The 19,635-nt window shown below is 38.5% G+C and overlaps 1 protein-coding gene and 1 pseudogene across 1 annotated transcript in view; both read right to left on the minus strand.

Moving 5' to 3' along the window:
* MACF1 (microtubule-actin crosslinking factor 1) overlaps positions 1 to 19,635 on the minus strand; it is a 298,908-nt gene that overhangs the window by 75,342 nt on the left and 203,931 nt on the right. The window contains exons 39-51 of the mRNA XM_023523996.1: positions 19,148 to 19,396; positions 18,776 to 18,899; positions 17,758 to 17,966; positions 17,061 to 17,378; positions 15,452 to 15,618; positions 13,992 to 14,148; positions 12,055 to 12,172; positions 8,447 to 8,509; positions 7,558 to 7,799; positions 6,388 to 6,517; positions 5,465 to 5,664; positions 2,499 to 2,994; positions 388 to 1,859 (exon numbers count right to left, since the gene is read on the minus strand). Of these exons, the coding sequence (XP_023379764.1) occupies positions 388 to 1,859; positions 2,499 to 2,994; positions 5,465 to 5,664; positions 6,388 to 6,517; positions 7,558 to 7,799; positions 8,447 to 8,509; positions 12,055 to 12,172; positions 13,992 to 14,148; positions 15,452 to 15,618; positions 17,061 to 17,378; positions 17,758 to 17,966; positions 18,776 to 18,899; positions 19,148 to 19,396 (3,945 nt within the window). The remainder of the gene's footprint in view (positions 1 to 387; positions 1,860 to 2,498; positions 2,995 to 5,464; positions 5,665 to 6,387; positions 6,518 to 7,557; positions 7,800 to 8,446; positions 8,510 to 12,054; positions 12,173 to 13,991; positions 14,149 to 15,451; positions 15,619 to 17,060; positions 17,379 to 17,757; positions 17,967 to 18,775; positions 18,900 to 19,147; positions 19,397 to 19,635) is intronic.
* On the minus strand, positions 6,979 to 7,097 carry LOC111732235 (annotated as a pseudogene).

The following is a 19,635-nucleotide window of genomic DNA, read 5'->3' on the forward strand; positions in this document are numbered from 1 at the left end:
ATGCCATGTTTATCTTATGGCTTCTTATATCTCAATTTGAAAAACAGAAACCTGAAGAAACAAGCACTGCTATTATAAAATCAGTTAATCTGAAATCAGAATTTCATAAGAGGAGGTTCTTAAGAGATGAGATTTGGACATTTCTTTCTATACCCTTAATTGGTTATAAAAACTGAAATAAATTTTAACAGAAAAATGTTTAAACTAATTGCTCAGAAGTCCAAGAGACTGTTCAGTTTCCAAAAACTATGCTTTGATGGTGATGGAAGTGAGAATAATGAAACCAGGGACAGAAGTTAAGATGTATACTCAATCAGTTTCCAAGTTACAAGAAAAGAAATATACATATTAGATAGGAAAAGACTGAAAAACAAGGGCAAGACTTACTTTAAGGTCTGCTAGTTGTTGGTTGATGATATCCACTTCAGTTCCCACTATCCATTGGAGGGCCTCTCCCTCCTCTGCCGCGGTGGTCATGTCGTTGAGTACCTTCAATGTCCTATAGAAGTCCTCTACACGGCCCAGTGTCAGCTCCAGCTGCTCCTGACGAGCTTTACTCCTTTCTGTCAATTTGCCACACTGTTTGTTCAGGGCTTCTAGCTCCCTCTTGAGACCTAACAAATCCAGAGTCCCCTCTTCTTCCAGCATTTGTCGGCACTCTGCTTCAGAGGCCTCTATGTCTAACTTGAGAGCTTGGATTTTGTTAAGGAATAGCTGTACATCCTCAATTTGGGACTGGAGACTGTCAGTGTCTCTGCCGATAGCACTCATGCCATCTAGCTCATCATCCAGGTCTGCCAATTGAGAAAACATCTCTCGGACTCGGCAGTGAAATTGGCCGATTCCCTCCAGCTTGTTTTCCATCATCATGCAACTACTGTTCACTCTTTGCTTCACTTCTAGGAACTCTTGCTGGGTGACCTCAGCTTGATGCAGAAGTTGGGAAGCATCAGACCCATCTGGAGCATCTTCTACCAGACCCTGAGTAAAGTTCCTCAGATAGTCTACCTGAGGCTCCAGGGCCTGCAGCACTTCCTGTTGGGCTCTTAGCTTCTCCAGGTTCTTGTTGCTACAGGCTTGAGAGCCTAAAGCATCAAAGATCTCAAGTTGGTGTTTGGCCCCTTCGACCTTCTTTTCAATATTCTTAAAGCTTTCCTGGAACTCCTTGAGTCTCTGAGTCATTTCTTCGAGTGACCCTGTTTTGGCCTGTAGCTCTTCTGTAACAGAATCCATGTTCTGGTTGATTCTAGCCTTCTCATCTCGGATATCATCCTCATCTGTTTCTGAAGAATTGATCAGAATATCAGCAGCATTGTTCAATATTTCCAGCAGGGAACGACGCTTTTCCACCTCACTCAGCATAGCCTTTGATCTCAGGAGACTGGACTCTAGCTGCACTGGATCCAGAGTGACCTGCAAATCAGACATCTTGGCCTTACAATCTTCTATCCATGGCATGAGGTCTTCCACGTGCCACTGATATTTCTGAGCTTTCTGCAAACAGTCCTTGAGCCTGGATTGTCTGTCTGTGGTTTTTTTACTAAGTTCTTCCCATTGGCTTTTGAGCTCAACCAACTGGTTTTGTAAAGTCTTTTTCTCTTCTCCAGGAGGTACAGAAAGAAGCAGAGATTCTCCTTCAGCCACAATCACCTCATAGGAACCACTGTGTTGGTTAAGGCTCTTCTGAAACTCTTCATTCTCCTGTAGCTGAGACTGTAGCCGCTCCAATTTTGCAGAAATTGGGCAGTTTTTTGCTTGCTGACTTTGTTTGTCATCCAACCAGGTTCTAAGCTCATCAAACATTTGCTGGAACTGCTGGGTGCTGGCAAGAGCTGCCTGGAGCCTGTTCATGCGATCAGCTGAAATGAGGAAATCAAATTTAAATCAATCAAGCATTTAAAATGTTTGCTGAGAGTATAAGGTCTAATCTTAGGGGAAGGAACCTAAGGTTAATTGAAGGCCTACCATAAAGGAGGCATATAGCTAGGCTCCCCCACTTACTACATCTTATTTAATACTCATTAAATCTTGTAAGGTGATCCAAGTAACAGAAGTAAACTTTTATTTCTAAGCTGGTATAAAGGCACAAAATGTCTCCAGAAAAAAAGGCAATGAATTAATGACAAATTTTTTCTTGTACAAGGTCATGATAAGAAGTCCAGAACATGTTCTAATTTTGTAAATGCGTGTGTATAAGTGCATGGTATAAAGAAAATAAGTGAGCATTAGCAAGGAATAAGTGTGTAACTCCACCTATAAGTACATCCATAAGCATGAATCTCTAGAATTATGCTATGTAGTGCTTCACATATTCCTTATGCCCAATCAATCTGCAATGACCAGCTCTCACTGCAGCTGAACAAAGGGATATATTAACACTATTCTGAGTCCAAAAGATACTACAGGGTCATTCTAGATTCTTGGAACTACCACTAAACCACTCCTTCTTTTGGTTTGCCATTAATAATGGCAGCAGTGTGCTCTTCACCCCGACTCACCTGCAAGGTCTTCTAAGCCTTTGAGAGGCAGGGCAACTGTTTCCAAACGCTTCTTCAGCTCATCCTTGAGGTACTGCTCACCAATGAGCACTGAGAGTTCATCGCAGAGTGTCTGCGCCTCCTTAATCTCATGATCTAATTGTTCCACATCCGATCGAATCTCACTGGTCTCCTCCAATTGCTGCTTTACAGCCTCAGGTTGGGTGCTGATGGCCGATTGGCCACTAAGTCGCTGTCCAACTGCCTTCACTTTCTGTGATAGGTCCTGGAGCAGTTCCTGGTACTGGGTGCTTTTGACAATAGCTTGGTCAATTTGGCTGGAACGGGAATTGAGTTTGTCTGTCAGCTCAATCCATTTCTGATTGATGCTCTGGAGTTCTTTCTGTACTTGGCTGCTGGGTGGAGAGACATCTCCAGAGCCTGTTAGGATGCCCTGAGCTGCCTCATTCAGCTGCTCATGCTGTTGCTTGCGTGCTTCAAATTCCTTTAGCATAAACTGTAATGGAAACGACACCAGGATGTTTAGAGAGAAAAGACAGATCTAAAAATGGTGTCAAAACAAAAACTGACTTTGGATTGTGCCAAGTAGTACTAACTTCTTTTGAACATAAACCAAAAAACTCCAAAGACCAGGTTATTAGGAATATACATATTATTTATATTGACTGCTGAATAAAAATTTGTTTTGAAAGGATCATTATGTCCATTTTATTTATTTTCCTTATCAGTCCTACTCTGTTTTAACGTCGGTTACTAAGGTCAGCCATGGTTGGGAAATTAAAGTTTGTTTTCCGGATTGGTACTTATCAGCTTTGCCAGGCAAAACCCAGGCTTCTGAACTGGGCACCTGGATCCCAGAGCCAGCTATATTACTGGCTGGGCTTGCTGTCTGAACTCTCAATACCTCTGTTTTCTTAGTTTCTTTCTTGGCATTCCAACAGCACATACAATCTGTACATTATAATATAGCACAATTAGATAATGAGCTTCTTTAAAACAAGTACTATGCCTTTTTATGCTTTTCTATCCACTGCTTTACTCATCAAAAAAGTTAGGATTTATAGGTTCTGGAGTCAGACTGTCTGGGTTCAAATCCTGACTCCATCCCTTAATAGCTGTATAAACTTAGGCAAGTTTTTAAAAAGTTCTCCAAATCTTAGTTTCCTCTTCTTCAAAATGAGGATAGTAAAGTACTTACTTGGCTGTTGTAAGGATTAAATAAGAAAATTTATGGAAAGTACTCAGCACTTACAGTGCACAAAAATAAGTAAGACACAACCTCAAGGAATAACAGATGTGTAAATAATAAACTATAGTAGAATATAACAAAAGTAAAAATGTTAAAACACTAATGTGAACATGAAACTGTGAAAGCAAGGAGTAAAGGTGATTAATTCTACAGGGGCTGACAAAAGTAGAAGTGGGCAATCAGGAAAGGCTTCACAGATGACATAATAAAGAATATGTAAGAGCAGAGAGTAAGGCTGGTTGAGGGGAGGCCCTAGGATTAGAAAAGGCACAGGGCTGTATGAGTGCGACATGTTCGGGGAAAAACACATTATCTGGTATGGGCAGAAACCTGGGTATATGGGGGCAGAGATGAAAATGAGGTTGGCAAAACAAACTGGGACTAGATTATGAAAACTCTTATATATCGCATTGAGCAGGTATTTGGACTTTAACAGGCAGTCAAGAGCCACTGAAGCATTTTAATATATTCAGATATATGATTTAAGGAGATAACTTGATAATTGTGTGGAATAGAGACTAGACAAAGAAGCCCCTTAGGAGGCTGTTGCAATGGTTTAGGCCTGAGATTAAGCCTACCGGAGGCATTTAGAATGGAGGAGAAGGGATGGATTTAAAACAGTGGTTCTCGAATTATGCCCGCAGGAGTCCTAAATTCTTTCAGGGGATCCATGAGATCAGAACTATTTTTATAAGAATACTAAGGTGTTATTTGCTTTTAAAATTCTTGTTCTCTCATGAATGTTCAATGGCGTTTTCCAGAGACATGTGCTATCACAGCAGATTGAATGCAGAAGCAGATATGAAAATCTATGAGAAAATTCTATTAAGCTAGATAGTAAAGAGATTAGCAAAGATATAAAACAATGCCACTCTCATTAAATGTTTGTTTTTGAAAATGCATTTTTTATATAAAATGTTACTTATATTAATTTTATCGTTTTATCATTATTTTAAAATTAATACATATTTAAAAAGTTCCTCAGTGTTTTAATATAGTAAATATCCATAGATAGCAATAGATAAACACAAGCTCTTTGGGGTCCTCAATAAGTTTTAAGTGTATAAAAGGGTTTTGAGACCAAAAAGTTTGAAAACCACTGGATTAGAAAAATATTTGTAAACTGACTGAATGGGACTTGATAATTAATTGCATGCAGGGGCTAAAAGAAAGTTTTCTATCAAAAATTACTTAGGTCTCAATTTAGGGGACTTGGTGGATGGTGAAAAGAAATGCAACAAGTTAGGGCGGATGTAGAACAAAGAAAGGTTCTAGGCAGAATTTCATTGGAAATGACATAATTTGGCCTAAATTTCATGATGTTAGGCACTTAAGCCAATTTTTTTGAGGTTTGGTCAGCAGAAAAGCTTTCAGTAAAGCCAGAAGATATAAGTTATTGCATTAAGTAATGTGGATGGCTATCACTGGGGATTATAAGTAAAATATGATTCTACAATTTAGTCAGAAGTTCACATTCTCACATCACTCATCTTACTGACTATTAATGATATTACTAATAATTGTTGACGATTTACTGTTTGACAGGCACCATGACAAAGACTTTAGAAATATCTCATTTGAACTAAACATCAAGACTCTGAGAGGCTAAATGACTTGCCCGGGGACTTATGAAACCTACTTGCTGAGAGCAGCATGCAAACCCAGGTTCATGTGACTCTAATTTCTTTGCTCGAAAGCATTCAGCTATACTGCTCACCTGGACCTGCTGCTTTTGTGCATTCAGCATGTTGGGGTCAATAGACAAGGGCCCCAGCACTCCCATCATCAGTTCCTTCTCCATCAGCCAGGGCCGGAGTTGGGATTCTGCAGCCTGGAAGCAGGCCAGATGACTTGCAGATTCCTCTAGCTGCCTTTGCCGAGCCATCGTCACCTCCGTGGCCCTTTCCCATCGGGAATCTGTAGAGAGGAAATGAGAAAATATATTCCTTCACTCTCATCAACCACAAGCCTGATCCCTAAATTATGTTCCTAATATACTACAGGAAATGACTTATTTATTTAAATGTTTAAATATTTTTTTAAAGTTAAAAATAATCTTCCATTAATTTTAACTAAAGTAACACAAACAGTTTTGTATCTTGATTGTGGTAGTAGTTATATGAAACTAGACAGGGGATAAAACTGCACAGAAGTACATACACACACATAAATGAGTGCATGTAAAGTATCTTACACTATAAAGATATTATTTCGTAGCCTTTTAAAAAATTTTTCTATATTATGAATATCTTCTGTGCCAATAAGTATTTTCATACCAATATTCATCTACATTACTTATAGTTCAATATTATGAACACAGCATAATTTATCTAATCCTTTCATTGACTAGTTAGATTATTTCCCATTTTTATCATCAATGCTCTATTTAGTTTTTGATTACAGCAGACTGTCACTTTGACTTGCCCAAGAAAGCCAAACTCCTGACACTTTGAGTGTGAAATCTCTAAATTTTTTTCCCTAATCAAGCTCACTCTTTAACCCTATCTGGACTTCTTATTTGCTTATGAAAATTAACTAAAAATAATTCCTGCTTTTATAGGATATGCTAAAATGCTGTATTTGCTTTGAAGACAAGCAGTTTAGACAAAGTGAATTTGTAACACCCATGTGATAACTTACTGAGCTCCTCCTGCATTTTCTTCCAGTTTTCTGCTTCTTGTGAGTTAGGATATGCTATTAGTAATTCAGCTAGGGCTTCCTTTACTTTTTGGATTTTTGGAGAATTCTGTTCCAATTCCGCCAGGAAGGCCTAGGGAAAGAACATCATGTATGCCATGAGATTTCTGGATGGGAAACAAAGATGTGAGTGTGGAGGAAATGAGTGGAAGGTTGAGTGGCTATCAAGGCTCTAATTCTGATTCTATCCATGACCTGTTTAGCTATTTAAGATACTTAACCTTTCTGCTTCAATTTTTATTTAAAATGAGAATCTAGATGGTAGTATCTAAATTTTTTTTATGTACAACACATCAGTAGAACCCAATAAGAAGGAATTAATAATCCCTATAAACTAAAAGTGTCAAGATACAATCATGACGATGATGACAACAATGGTGATGCTTATGTAGTTGGAGATGACATGCTATGCTCAATTGGAATATAAAAAGTTTTGGCAAAAAAAAATTTTTTTTTTAGGTGAGGCAACCCTTGGTTGACCTCACAGATTGCAAGGACCTTGTCAGTTTACAATCTTTTATTTTTTATTTTTCACGCCTACAGCATCTGGTCTTCCTAGGTGGTTTCCCATCCAAGTACTAACCAGGCCCGACCCTGCTTAGTTTCCGAGATCAGATGGGATTGGGCTTGTTCAGGGTGGCATGGCTGTAGACGGTAAAAAAATTTTACAGGATTTTCTATATGGTTTTATTTCTTCTGATGTTCTTCCTAGTCCAATGTGTCAATCTGAAGAACGAACTGCAATCACAGATATTTAGATCCCTCCAAGAGCTGGAAAGTCACTTGTTATGAGAATGGTTTGGTTTTAAGCATCATATAGAAAATGAAATCACATTCTCAATGAGCTCATGCATCTGAGGAGGGTTATTCTCTTTCTGCAAGCACATCTGGTTTTGTTTCTGAATCTGATTTATAAAAATTTCTAATTTCATAGGTAAGAAGATTCCCTAGGAGAGTTTAGGCATATTCCTCATTTGAAAGTCAAACATGCTGCTCACCATGGCCCTGGGTGGTTGGCCATGTCTCACTCTCAGGTCCCTGGGCTCAGGCAGGAACACTGGTGCAGCAGTCTCTTCCCCTTAGTTTTTGGGATGCAGCTAATGTAAACAATACCTTGTTAGATTCGGCTTGGGCTCTCACTGTTTCTGTCTTGGTTGGAGATGAAGAGGCATCCATGCCTTTTAGGATTTCCTCTTTGGATTCCAGCCACTGTAGCACTGAGCTTGTCTCCTTCTGAACTTCCTGCATTCTGCTGAGGATAGCCTGAAGGTTTTCCTGGTGTCCCCGAAGTACTCCCCCAAGTTTCTCATATTTCAAGTTTATGTCTGACATGTCACATTGGATCTCCGTCAGATCTAGTATCATAGAAAAACAAATCAGATTGGGCATAGCTCTCCAAACAACCCCACTGGTTCCTAAACACTAAATTTCTCATCAGGATTAAGCATCTCTCCTAGTCCTTCTCGTGAACTAGAGATTATCTTCCTGCTAAATCACATAAAAGTTCCTATTTGCATACACAGAGTGAAAGAGCTCTCATTAATCTGCTTTTTGATTTCAGCATTATTACTCACATGTATGAATAAAACATGGGAACAACAAAAGTGAGGGGAGTTAAGGATCTGGGGCATTCTCCTGCTCTCTCTTCTCTGAACTACAAAGAAATCACCTAACTGGGAGGTCGAGGGTAGACTAGACTACCTCTAGTATAGCTTCTTTAAAATTCAAAGATTCCCATATTTTATCTTCAAGGTCTTTCCTCATTGGTTTGGCCTAGTGGTACAGTTTTTATTTCTTTAGTATCTGATTTCACTTGCTGCCAACCCGTTAGCCTATAGCTGGCAAACAAAAAGGCATCGCACTTGCTTCTTCCTAGATTTTTACCCTCACACCCATCCTGGCAGCAGTTCTTCCACACATATATGGAAACATACACAGGTGCAAACACGAACACTGTCCTAACACACCCAACAAAGAGGCACTGTTGAAATGGCATTCTCACCTTTGCAGGTGTGGTATCCGTTTACACTGCCTACAGAGCTTCCTACAGAGGGCAGTATGGAACCTGAGCAGAAGGACAGAGAGACAAACAGGGCAAGACAAACGTGTTAGGAATACATAGAGGCACTGAATTTGTTCTTTGGCACTCACTTTGAGCTCAGGTATCAGGAAGTTAACACAGCACAGGACAACATACTCATGGAAAGAGACAAATCATTTTAGCTGCCAGGCAACAAAGTGTTACTTGAGGTGTTTCAGCTCCTTAGCAGTAATGATTTCTAACCCTTTCTAGAGGAAATCCAAATTCCCTTCTTAAATTTCCAACTTAAATTCTTTGGACCCTTCTCTAATTTTGTGAAGTACTGGTAAAATGATTAAGTCTTTAGAATGTTATTTGACATCCTTTAGAATGAGGATTTATAATGAAGCCAAAAGGTTCAACTTTAACATCAATGTCTTTCAACATAATAAAAATGAATAATATGTACAATCAAGGACATAAAAGTACCATTCTTTTAATAATGACATTAAAACCAACTCTTCTTATATTGTTTCAAAAGGAAGATTCCTTATCTTTTCTCTCATGACTTTCTGCTCTCCTTCTTAGATCAGAAAACAAATTCTAATTGCCAATAGATTTGGCTCATAAACGTTCCCATGAATTCTGCTTTAGGCCTTTGGTTCTGCTTCTAATTACCACAATTTCACCTGTGTTCTCCCCAAGTTGATTTCTTGTATTTTGGAGGCGTGTCCCAAGTTAAGTAAATATTAGGTCATATAATTATAAAGATTAAACAGAAATCTGAAGAATATTCATGATATAATGTTGCATTAAAAGGACAGAATAAAACTCATGTACCCTGATTTTTCGCTGTGGAAAAAACTCATGTGCAAGTTATATTAAAAAATGGATCAAACAGAAAGATCATATTCAATTGTAGTGTGGTGACAGCCGAAGGAAACTGGACTCGTAATTAGGTGAAGAAGGTCCTAGTCAACACCATCACTAACTCCATATGTGAGCCTTCTTCCCTAGGATATGAAGATGATACTACCTATCTTGTCAGCTTTCATGGGGTTACTGGAGAGAGGTGGTGAGGTAATGTATATGAAAGCACTTTATGAAACAAAAAGCATTACACAAATGTAAGGAACTGGAACATTCATGGTTTTTCAGAGTTGGAACAGAACTTTGAGAAAAATCAGGCTGGTGATTCCAAACTGATTTTCAAAGCACCTAAGGAGGTACTCTTTAGGGACTCTGTAAATGTTTGGTTCAAATTTAATATTCAGAATGTATTTTGAACTACTTAGAAATGGCAATAAAACGTGCATATTCAATTATGTTCAACCACATGTTAACCCACTAGATACAACCAATTTACAGTCGTCTCTCAGTAACCACGGAGGGAATAGTTCTAGGACACCCTCAGATACCAAACTCCACGGTGTCAAGTTCCTTCTATCAAATTGTATAGTATTTGCATATAACTTATGCACATCCTCTCATATACTTTAAATCATCTCTATATTATTTATACCTAATACAATGTAAATGCTATGTAAATAGTTGTTATACTGTATTGTTTAGGGAAGAGGACAAGAAAAAAGTCTGCACATGTTCAGTACAGATGCAACCATCACAGGCCTAACTACATAGTACATGTCTGCAACAATGTGACATTTTCCCAAATATTTTTGATCTGCTATTGGTTGAATTGCAGATGTGAATACTGAGGGCCAAGTGTATGCTCCTTTTGGGGGGAGAGCAAAGAAGCTCCTGATGTATACATTTTAAGTTCTTTGAGTGTCATCGATTGGAAGGTTGTAGCTCTTCACCAGCACTCATTTTATAATATTCAAACTTACACATGTCCATTCATGTACAAAGAAAAACATACAGCATATGTGTACTACATTAAATAAAATGTCAAAAAAGGCTGAGGCAAAAAAAAAAAAAAAGAGAAAGAGAAAGAAAGAAAGGTTGAGGCCCATCTTCTCAGAGAAGGGTCTCATCAAGGTAGAATTGTCTAATAATAGAATTCAGGTCATAATGATGTTGGATGTTGGGTTATAGACAATTTTTGTCCTCAGTGCCAGTTTTAGGTGCCTTCCATGTTTAAGAAAAAAATGTGAGCCCTCAATGAATATTCTTGTTGAATTAACGTTGAAACAAGAATTTCTCATTATATCACTTTCAAGCTTCTAGTTTAGTTTAATCAAAGAGTATTCTGAGAACGTAGAGTGAAATTTTAAAAAAACATTTGTCATCATTTTCAACCATTTATCTGTGTGAACCATATTTTCTGGATGCAAGGCAACCAAACAAAATTTAGAAATAAATAAATCAGATGATGCTGTCAACCAACAGGCCTCTTTAAAAATTTTTTATGTTTACAAAGATAAGTCTCAATATTCTCATTAATGGATTTCATAATAAAGAAAGACTAAAATGAACTTATAAGGGAAATTTATGCCCACAAAATATCTTTCTTTCTTTGCTTTCTGTAGTAGAGTTCTACATGAAATTTAATTAAAAAAAAAAAGAGATTCTGGTGCTTTTAGAAAGTTTGAACAACCAGGAGTTAGCAAGCTATAGCCCACCAGCCATATCAGACCCTCTGCCTATTTCTGTACACAGTTTCATTAGAACACAGACACGCCCGCACATTTATATTCTCTGTGGTTACTTTTGTGCTACAATGGCAGAGGCATATAGATGTGACAGAGACCACATGGCCCGCAAGGCTAAAATATTTTTTATCTGGCCCTTTGTAGAAAAAGTTTGCTAACTCCTGATGTAGTCATACGCTAAGTCACTGAATTTAGAGGTTTATGTGTCAGAATATAAGAATCACCAATTCCCTGAACTGTTGTCATTATTAAATAATTCAATGTTGAATGCAATTCAATACTGAAGTTCTGGGGAGTTCTAAGAGATCTTTAAACTTTAGGATATGGTAGAAAAGTAGCCATTCTCAGGAAAAGGAGTGTAAACTTTTCCTTTACTATTTAAGTGGCTATAAGAGTACACTAACATCGTCTGGTAATAAAACCTACAAGATATCAATTAACAACCAGCAAGTGACTGAGTTCATAATGAATTTGTCTGAAAGACTTAATTTGCAGCCAGAGATTATTCAGGTATCTAGGCACAATCTTTGTATCTACTTCCAAGAGACGTGTCAGTCCCTGGTGTACCCATACTAACTCCTAAATATTAGCCTCTCCCCAAATATCACATTTATATCATCCAGAGCTGATCCCAGTATAAAGATGATGTGTAGCCATCCATTCACATGTACAAAAGAGAGAAATTCCTCAAGATAGAAAATTCTGTTTTAATATTTCTATGTTCATTTGACAGTTCTAAGCGGGCCAACTAGTCCCTTTACTTTTTCCCATCGCAGGAAGAGATTTTGTAAAATGGAGCAATGTTATACAGCAAATGAGAAATAGATCAGGTTGAGTGGGGAAGACTGCTTCATGGATCCCCATTTGTTCTCATAGCCGACCTTGATTCTGACTTTTATTAAATAAGAGGTCATCACCAAAGACCAAAGCAAAGAATGAGGTTTATTCTCTATATGTTTCAGAGCCTGCACTCACCTGTTTTGGCCTGGGAATCAGGTGCTGTGATCTCCATGATGAGATTTTCTAAAGATGTGCCTGTGCAATTGATTTCTTCTACCAAAGTTCCCTTACTTGTCCAGTCATCTAGGAGACCCTGTTTCAAGAACAAAAAGCTAAATGTAACATCTGAGAGCTTTCTCCTCATAAGTGGGGATGTCTGTTCTTCTATATATACTCCCTAGTTATGATGAATTAAAAGACCATCCTCATATATTGAGCCATTTCAAGATCTTAGACAGCCAGGTATGAAAGAATGATACCTTGAAATAATCAGGACCTTCGCATTCATTCATTCGTTCATTCATTCATTATTTAATGAGTATTTACTATAGGCCAGGCATCATGTTAGACACTGGGAATACAAAATAAGGATACAGTTCCTAAAGCCAAGAGTTCAGATTATCAATTGCATTGTAATGTAATATCTGCTATTACAGAAATATAGACAATCAGTAAATTTTGAGAACACAAGAGGAGATACAACTAACTCTGGCTAGAGGGAGGAAAGCTCTGAGTTAAGACAAGAGGTTGCCAAGTGGCCAAAGGTAACAGCATGCATGTAAAGAATACAAAGGAAATGGCCTCTGCAAAGTAAAATGAGGAGCTAAACAGTGATGTGTAGAGACATATACAGAATCATAGGCTACACTTTGCATTTTCAAGGGAACTTTTTATTGGGTTTAAGATAGGAAATAATGGCATCTGTTTTAACACTTAAGTAAGTACCAAGTCATATTGTGTCTAAGATGTGGACTGCCTACCATGGTAATAAGATTTTACTCTAAAATAGGGACACCATCCTTGCCTTCAATCCCTTCCTCCGCACTGAATTTCCCTGATAATTAGTTTGCTTTTGACTTAAAGCTGGAGAGCAGCAACAGAGAAAGACAGAGAGCCATGAACATCTAGCAAGCTCATGCTGCCTAACTTCAAACTGAACCTTATCAATTCATAGCTGCCAATTTTTATTAATTACTCTTGACTCCAAAGGGCCACAGTTCTCAAATTATGCACTGACTCACAGGACATCTTAAATTTTTGAAAGAAATACAGTGACATCTGTTGGACACCATATGAACAACTACTATATTAAGTTGTTTGGACCTGACCACTTGGCAAGTGAGGTTTTCTATTTTTGTTTTTGGCCTTTGTGCTGCCATGAAAAATTTCTTGAAACATAAGGGTACTATGAACCAAGAAATTGGGAAACTTCTGTCCTAGTGAATTCCCTACACCAAATGCTCCTGGTACTCTCTTCTGTTAAAGCAATCAAACTCTTTTCTTTCATCTGCTCAAGATAAATCCTGCTTTACTAAGATAATAAGGATGAATGCATAAGAGTTAGTTGGAGGCTGGTTTCAACAAGAAGAGATGTGTTAGAAGTACAAGCAGAGGCCAGATGACTACAAATCAAAGATGGTACAGAAAGACTCTGCAAAGGATAGGAAAACGGTGTTCTACCTTTGAAGGCACCTTCCAAACATCTGATCCTAACCTTTCCTTTATTAGTTGTAGTACTAGTTCTTATCTCCTTGATTTCATAATCATATATCTAGTCATTGGCTCGCATATAATTGTTTAATTCTCAAACATACAATGAGAGGTTAAGCTTCTTAAGGACGGAGTTTGGCAACTGTCTGTCTTTTTTATGATGCACCAAAGCATGAGAGGCATCTAAGAAATTGCTGAAACTTTACAAGTCCTAGTCCCACCCAGATTATTGTTTTGGTTTTTTAAATAGGAGATGTTTTGGTGCTTAGTGCTTGGGTAGGGGTGGGTGGGAATTTCTATATTGATGCAGATGGATAAATTGCATTTCTCATACCACTTCTCCACCACATTTGGAGATGAGTCCATACACGCTTCTAAACTGCTGTCTAGCTTGATTCCTAGAGATCTTTTTGTTCGCTTACCTTCAGGTGTTCGATCTGCTTTTCCAGCTCTTTAGTACTCATGAAAGTCTCTGTAGGTGGAATACTCCCTTCAGTTTCTTTCAGCCATTTCTGGAAGGTCCTAACCAGCTTACGGAATTCATCCAATTGTTCCTGGCAAGATGACGCATCTTCTTCTCTGTCAGTGAAGACGTTTTGTTACTTGCGAAACTAAGCTATGTGGAAAGTTAACTTGAACTAAAACAAGGTTCATTCTTGGATTCTAGGCATCGGTTTCCTAACAGGGCCTTTCCTTTCCATCATTTTTTCCACAGCAGCTCTGGCTAAACAACCACATATAATATAGGAGAGCATCAAACTAAGGAATCTGTTGCCCTTGTTTGGACATTTCTGGGGAAAGAAGTCTTCAATCTTACTCTAGGCCAAAGTGAAAGTGAGAAAAACTAAAGGGAGCCTGCTATTTAGGTACTAGGATACAGTGGAAAGAATGCAGGCTTTGGATCCCAAGTCCGGCTCTGTTACTTTTTGGGTATTTGACTCTTTCAAGGCCTAATCAAATGCTAATTCCTTTAGTAATTAAGATGCTAAAAATGAAACTCTAAGAAGTTAGGCTAAGTACACCGATATATAAAATAAATCAAGGAGAAAGGATTTTGATTTCTCCTTTCTCCTTGATTTATTTTATATATCGGTGTACTTTTTGGAATTCAGTTTTAGAAATGGCCACATTTATCAGACTTCAAGCCAGGTATTCTGGTTCCTCAAATAGCTAAAAGGTCCTCAGCATAGGGGAAGAAACACAAAGCCTTCTTGCCTTTGTCCGCCTCCCTTTCACTAAATAACCTGCTGCTTATAGTATTGGTTTGAGCAATTGCTTTCCTCTAATCAATAATGCCAATATTTGCTATTATATTTATGGCTAAACCAAGAGAAAAAGTCTTATCAAGCTCTTACATCTATGTGAGGTTTTCTAATAGAGGAATCATGGCTTTTCAACAATGAGCAGATAACCTGAAACCAGCCACCTTTGTCATATATTTCCATGTTTGCCTTAAAAGAATACAGACACTCCTCTAAAACAGCAACTTAAATGTGGTCAAAACAAGCAAGGTGAGTGCCAACATAACCTTTAATTATGCCTGGGAAATCTCCTCTAATTTTTCTCTTTATTTCAAATCCTGCCACAATCCTACCTGGTCTCCCAAATTTGTTCTATTTGGTTCAGGTAGCCTGGGTTTTTGATGGTACAGAGAGGAACTGAGCCCCATTACAGAGAAGGAATTAGTTAGTAATAGAAAAACCACTAAGCATCAAGTAGCTTGGGTAGCTGTGGCTGAAAGAGGCACTTTTCAACCCACTAGGACTCATTAGCAGAGTTCTTGATGCCATCTTTTCTAGTGAAGAAGGAACAGATAATCATTTCACTCAACAGCAAGAAAAAATTAGTTCCTCAACACTGACCAATGTATTTGAGAACTCACCTTTCTTTAACTGTCTTCTGGAGTTCTGTGAAGTCCTTTTTGAGGTTCTGTACCCTGTCCTGGTGCTGGGACAGGTCCAGTGCAAAGCCACAGGAGCTCAGTTCAGTGACCAGATGCTCGAGAGTCTCAAGGTTCTCCTGTTGGTCTTCCATTTCCAAATTGAGCTCCTGTCAAGCAAACAGGAAATGTATTAAGTCCTCTGGTCCTTATAAGTAAACATACACTAAAAGATGGAAGATATCTAGACAGCGTAACAGAGTGGAGGTTTTTGGAGTCAAAAAACAACAACAACAACAACAACAACAACAAAAAACAACCCCTGAAAGTCAATCATGGCTTTGTCACTTATTAGCTTGTGATCTTAAGCTATTAAACTTCTCTAAGATTCTACAGCCTATCTCTTCTCCTGTAAAACAGGCAAATACACTCTCTCCATTATTATTTAACACTGTATTGAAGATATTAGGTAAGAGAAAATAATGTGCGGCATAAACATTTGAAAAAGAGGTAAAACTATATTTTCAGATTACATGAAAAGATACTTGCAAACCCAAAAGAATCAACAGTACAACTAAACCAAACAATGAAGTAATTCAATAAATAGCAGGACATAAAACCAACATATGAAAATCAAGAATGAAAACTTCATTTACAATAGCAGTACAAAAGGTACAGCTTTAGGAGTCGACTAACAAGAAACGTATAAAACCTTTATGAATAAAACTTTAAAAAACTTCTGAAAGACACAAAAGCGGATCTAAATAAATAGGAAAGATCCATAAAAATACGTGTATGTACGTATACATGCATGTATGAATAGCTTAATTTAATGCGACCCAAATAAAAATACCAACTTTTTCTCTCTAGAACTAATAAAGTTGATTCTGAAGTTCATATGGAAAAACAAATGTGCAATTATAGCTATGAAAAAGCCTGTAAGAAAAAAAAGTAATTAGGAAGACTGGTCTTAGATATTAAACATACCATGAAGCTTCTATAATTAAAAATAGTACGCTATATAACTAGGTAGACCAGTGAAACAGAATGGTGCAGCCATTTGAGAGCTCGAGTTGGCCACTCCTTGGTCAGATGAAGTACATGCATATACTATAACCCAGCGATTCTGCTCCTGTACATACATACATATCCGTGGTAGGTAATCCTTCTCACCAAATATTTCTATTTCTGCACATTCTAGGTACATGGTAGGATTACATTTCACCATAGTCAGATGTGGTCCAGTGAAACTTGCTTTGACTAATAAAATGTGAACATATATGATATCCCCTCTTCCCAGTGAAGCGATAATTATGGAAGCTATGTCAGGATGAAGTTTCCATCAACTTGAGTCCCTGAGTGACCATGATGAGATGAGTAACTTGCTAATTTGGGTTGAACATGTAATGTGAGTGAAAATTAAAATCTAGGCTATGTTTTTTTAAAATGGGAAAACAGTGCCTGCTTTAAAGGATGGTTGTGACAATTCTTTAAGTTAGTGCAGGTAAAGTTTCCAGTATACTGATTGACATATTGTATGCTCAGTAAATGTTGGTCCCCTCCCTTGCCCTTCTTTTGCCTTTATTCTGTTAATCTGGGAGATAATCCTCACCTGGATCTGCTGGAAAAAGTGTGCAATATCTTGATCTGGCTGATTTCCAGAGGCCAGCATCCGACCTTTGTTTTCCATGAATTGCTGCAGCTTATCAGAGAGATGTTCAAACATCTCTGCCTGGGGCAGGAGCTTCTTTAGGGAGTTCTCCTTCTCTTGCTGTTGTAGACAGAGCTGCTCGAAGCGTTGGCTCACCTCTGCCAGTTTGCCCTGCAGCACTGCTGCTGTGGTGCTGTCTGCTGTCTCCATGAATCGGGTCACCATCTCACGGGTAGCCTCCAAGCTGCTCTTTTGCCGAGCAATATCCTGCTTCAATTTCTGTCATCAAGAACATGTCTGTCAGCTCCTGGCTCACTTATTCTAGGATATCTGAGTCACAAACTAATAAATTTCTAATAACTACATGTTCACCTCCTCAAAGATGGTTGGAGGATTGCATCTGAGCCTTCAGAATACCATGCATCTCATCCCCTTAGTTCTCTAACCAATTTCACCAAATCACTTTGCTATCACCACTGTTCTTACAGTTTAACAATGGTTTAGAAATTGAGTAGAAATATCTTCACATGGATTAGCCATCACCCCTACGTCTCATTAGAAGATTTATAGAAATGACTTCTGATACTTTTTCAAAAATGATGCAGTTATGGAACATGGCAAATATAACCTTCATGGGAACTCAGGGTAGAGGTCTTACCATGTTAGTGGCCAGAGCTTCTTGGATGACTCCCGAGGACAGAGATGCCACCTGCTCTTCTTCCAGATTTTTTTCAACTTCCCTGATGGACTGTAACAAGCTCTCCAGGCTTTCCTGGACACTCTGAGATTGAGCAATTGCCTTCTGCAGCAGAGCAGAGCGCTCAGCCAGGCTACAGGAGAAACTTTGGAAATGGCTAAGTATGAAACCTGGAAAATCAAGGCCATGAGAAGAGAGTAGAGACTATTTTTGAGTTGTGCTTTTAAAAATAATGTATTTAAATCTCACATGTTTATTATAATAACAGACATCAAGATGAATAGAAGGAATAAGCTTAAAGGGTATTAATATTTGAGCCAAATTCAATAAGCACTATTTATTTAGCCCTTACAAAGTGCTAGGAATTTCTGTCATTAAGAACATGTCTGTCCTAGATGCTGAGGACTAAAGATAAATCAAGATAAAGTCCCTGCTTTCTACAAACTTAAAATTCTAAAAGAGAGCATAGGCAGAGGAAGGGACATCACAATTAACCATGAAAATAAAATCCTAAGTGCTATTTTGGTACTAGGAGTTCTATACTGGAAGAGCCAGAAATAAGAATGGTTATTTATCTTTTATATCTTTTTTTGGGGGGTGGGGGTGGTAATCATGACTTTATAAAATGTAACCTCTTGGCTATATTTTGAAGCATAAAGAAGATTTCATGATAAGCAATGTTATCAGCTAAGCAACAGGAGAAACTTCAGGAGTAAAGTAATGAAGAAATGACCAGTTTACTTTGGAAAGAAGTAGTGTGTGGCTAGAAAGCAGAATGCCTGGGGAACAGAGATTGAAGCCAGAATGCAAAGGTACTTCGATGATGCAAGAATGTTCATTAGAGGGTGAGCTATTATTCATGTTTATATCCTCAGCACCTAGCTTGCATCGGATACTTGTGCAACACATTGTGATGTATTACAAAACAGAGGTACATACTAGGAATTGAGAGAGCACTATTACTGTTGCTGCTTCATACCTGTAGTTTCTTGAATATGCTTGTGGTCTAGGGCTGGCTCCCCTTCAATTTCCATGAGGTCATGAGCTACTTTTTGGAGCTTTTCTACAGGTACTTGGTGCTCAGCCAATTCCTCCTGCAACTGCTGCTTGTCCATGAAAAAGAACAAAAGAAAAATATCTGAGTGAGTAACCAAAGCTGGTTCTAGGAATCTAGAGTTACTAAGCATCTTATAGAGTAATTCTCAGCTTATCCACAGCCACAGATATTAAAGTATTTAGGGATCAGATCTTGTCCAAAGAATCCCAACCACGGCATTTAACCTATGCCAGTATTAGCTTTGCTTTGGGGTACTCTAAGTAATGCAATACAATGGCCAGTGTCCTGGCTTACCTTTGTTGTTGCAAGCTGCTGTTGCAGGACCCCAGGGTCAGAGGCAACAGTATCTGAGAGGAGCTTCTCCACACTGGCCTCACAAGCCTGCATCCAGACCTGCAGGCTGTCGGCACTGCTCTGGAACTGCTGATACTGGCCTAGCAGCATGCTCAGGTGAGAGCCCAATCGTGTACACTGTACGAGAGAAAGAAGGGAAAGCAGGCTTAAGCAAGGCCAGGCCAAAGGCAGAAGCTTCCTAGGCATGGTCTAAAGAGAAACCTGCCTTTTTTACAGGGAACTCACCGTCACTATAGTTAGGGGCAGTGCGGGGGTCTCCACGGACAGGGATAGCAACCACCTTCTATGAGTGGGGTCTTCATTGTTTGAGCCATACCATTCACCTCAACTTTATTATATATAAGAGAAGATTTAGTGAGCTGTATAACAAACCACCAAAGAACTATACATCAGGTTGCAGGCAGAAAGGGAATGAGAGATACAAAAGG

Source organism: Pteropus vampyrus, unplaced genomic scaffold (assembly GCF_000151845.1).
Source record: "Pteropus vampyrus isolate Shadow unplaced genomic scaffold, Pvam_2.0 Scaffold435, whole genome shotgun sequence".
NCBI lineage: Eukaryota > Metazoa > Chordata > Mammalia > Chiroptera > Pteropodidae > Pteropus > Pteropus vampyrus.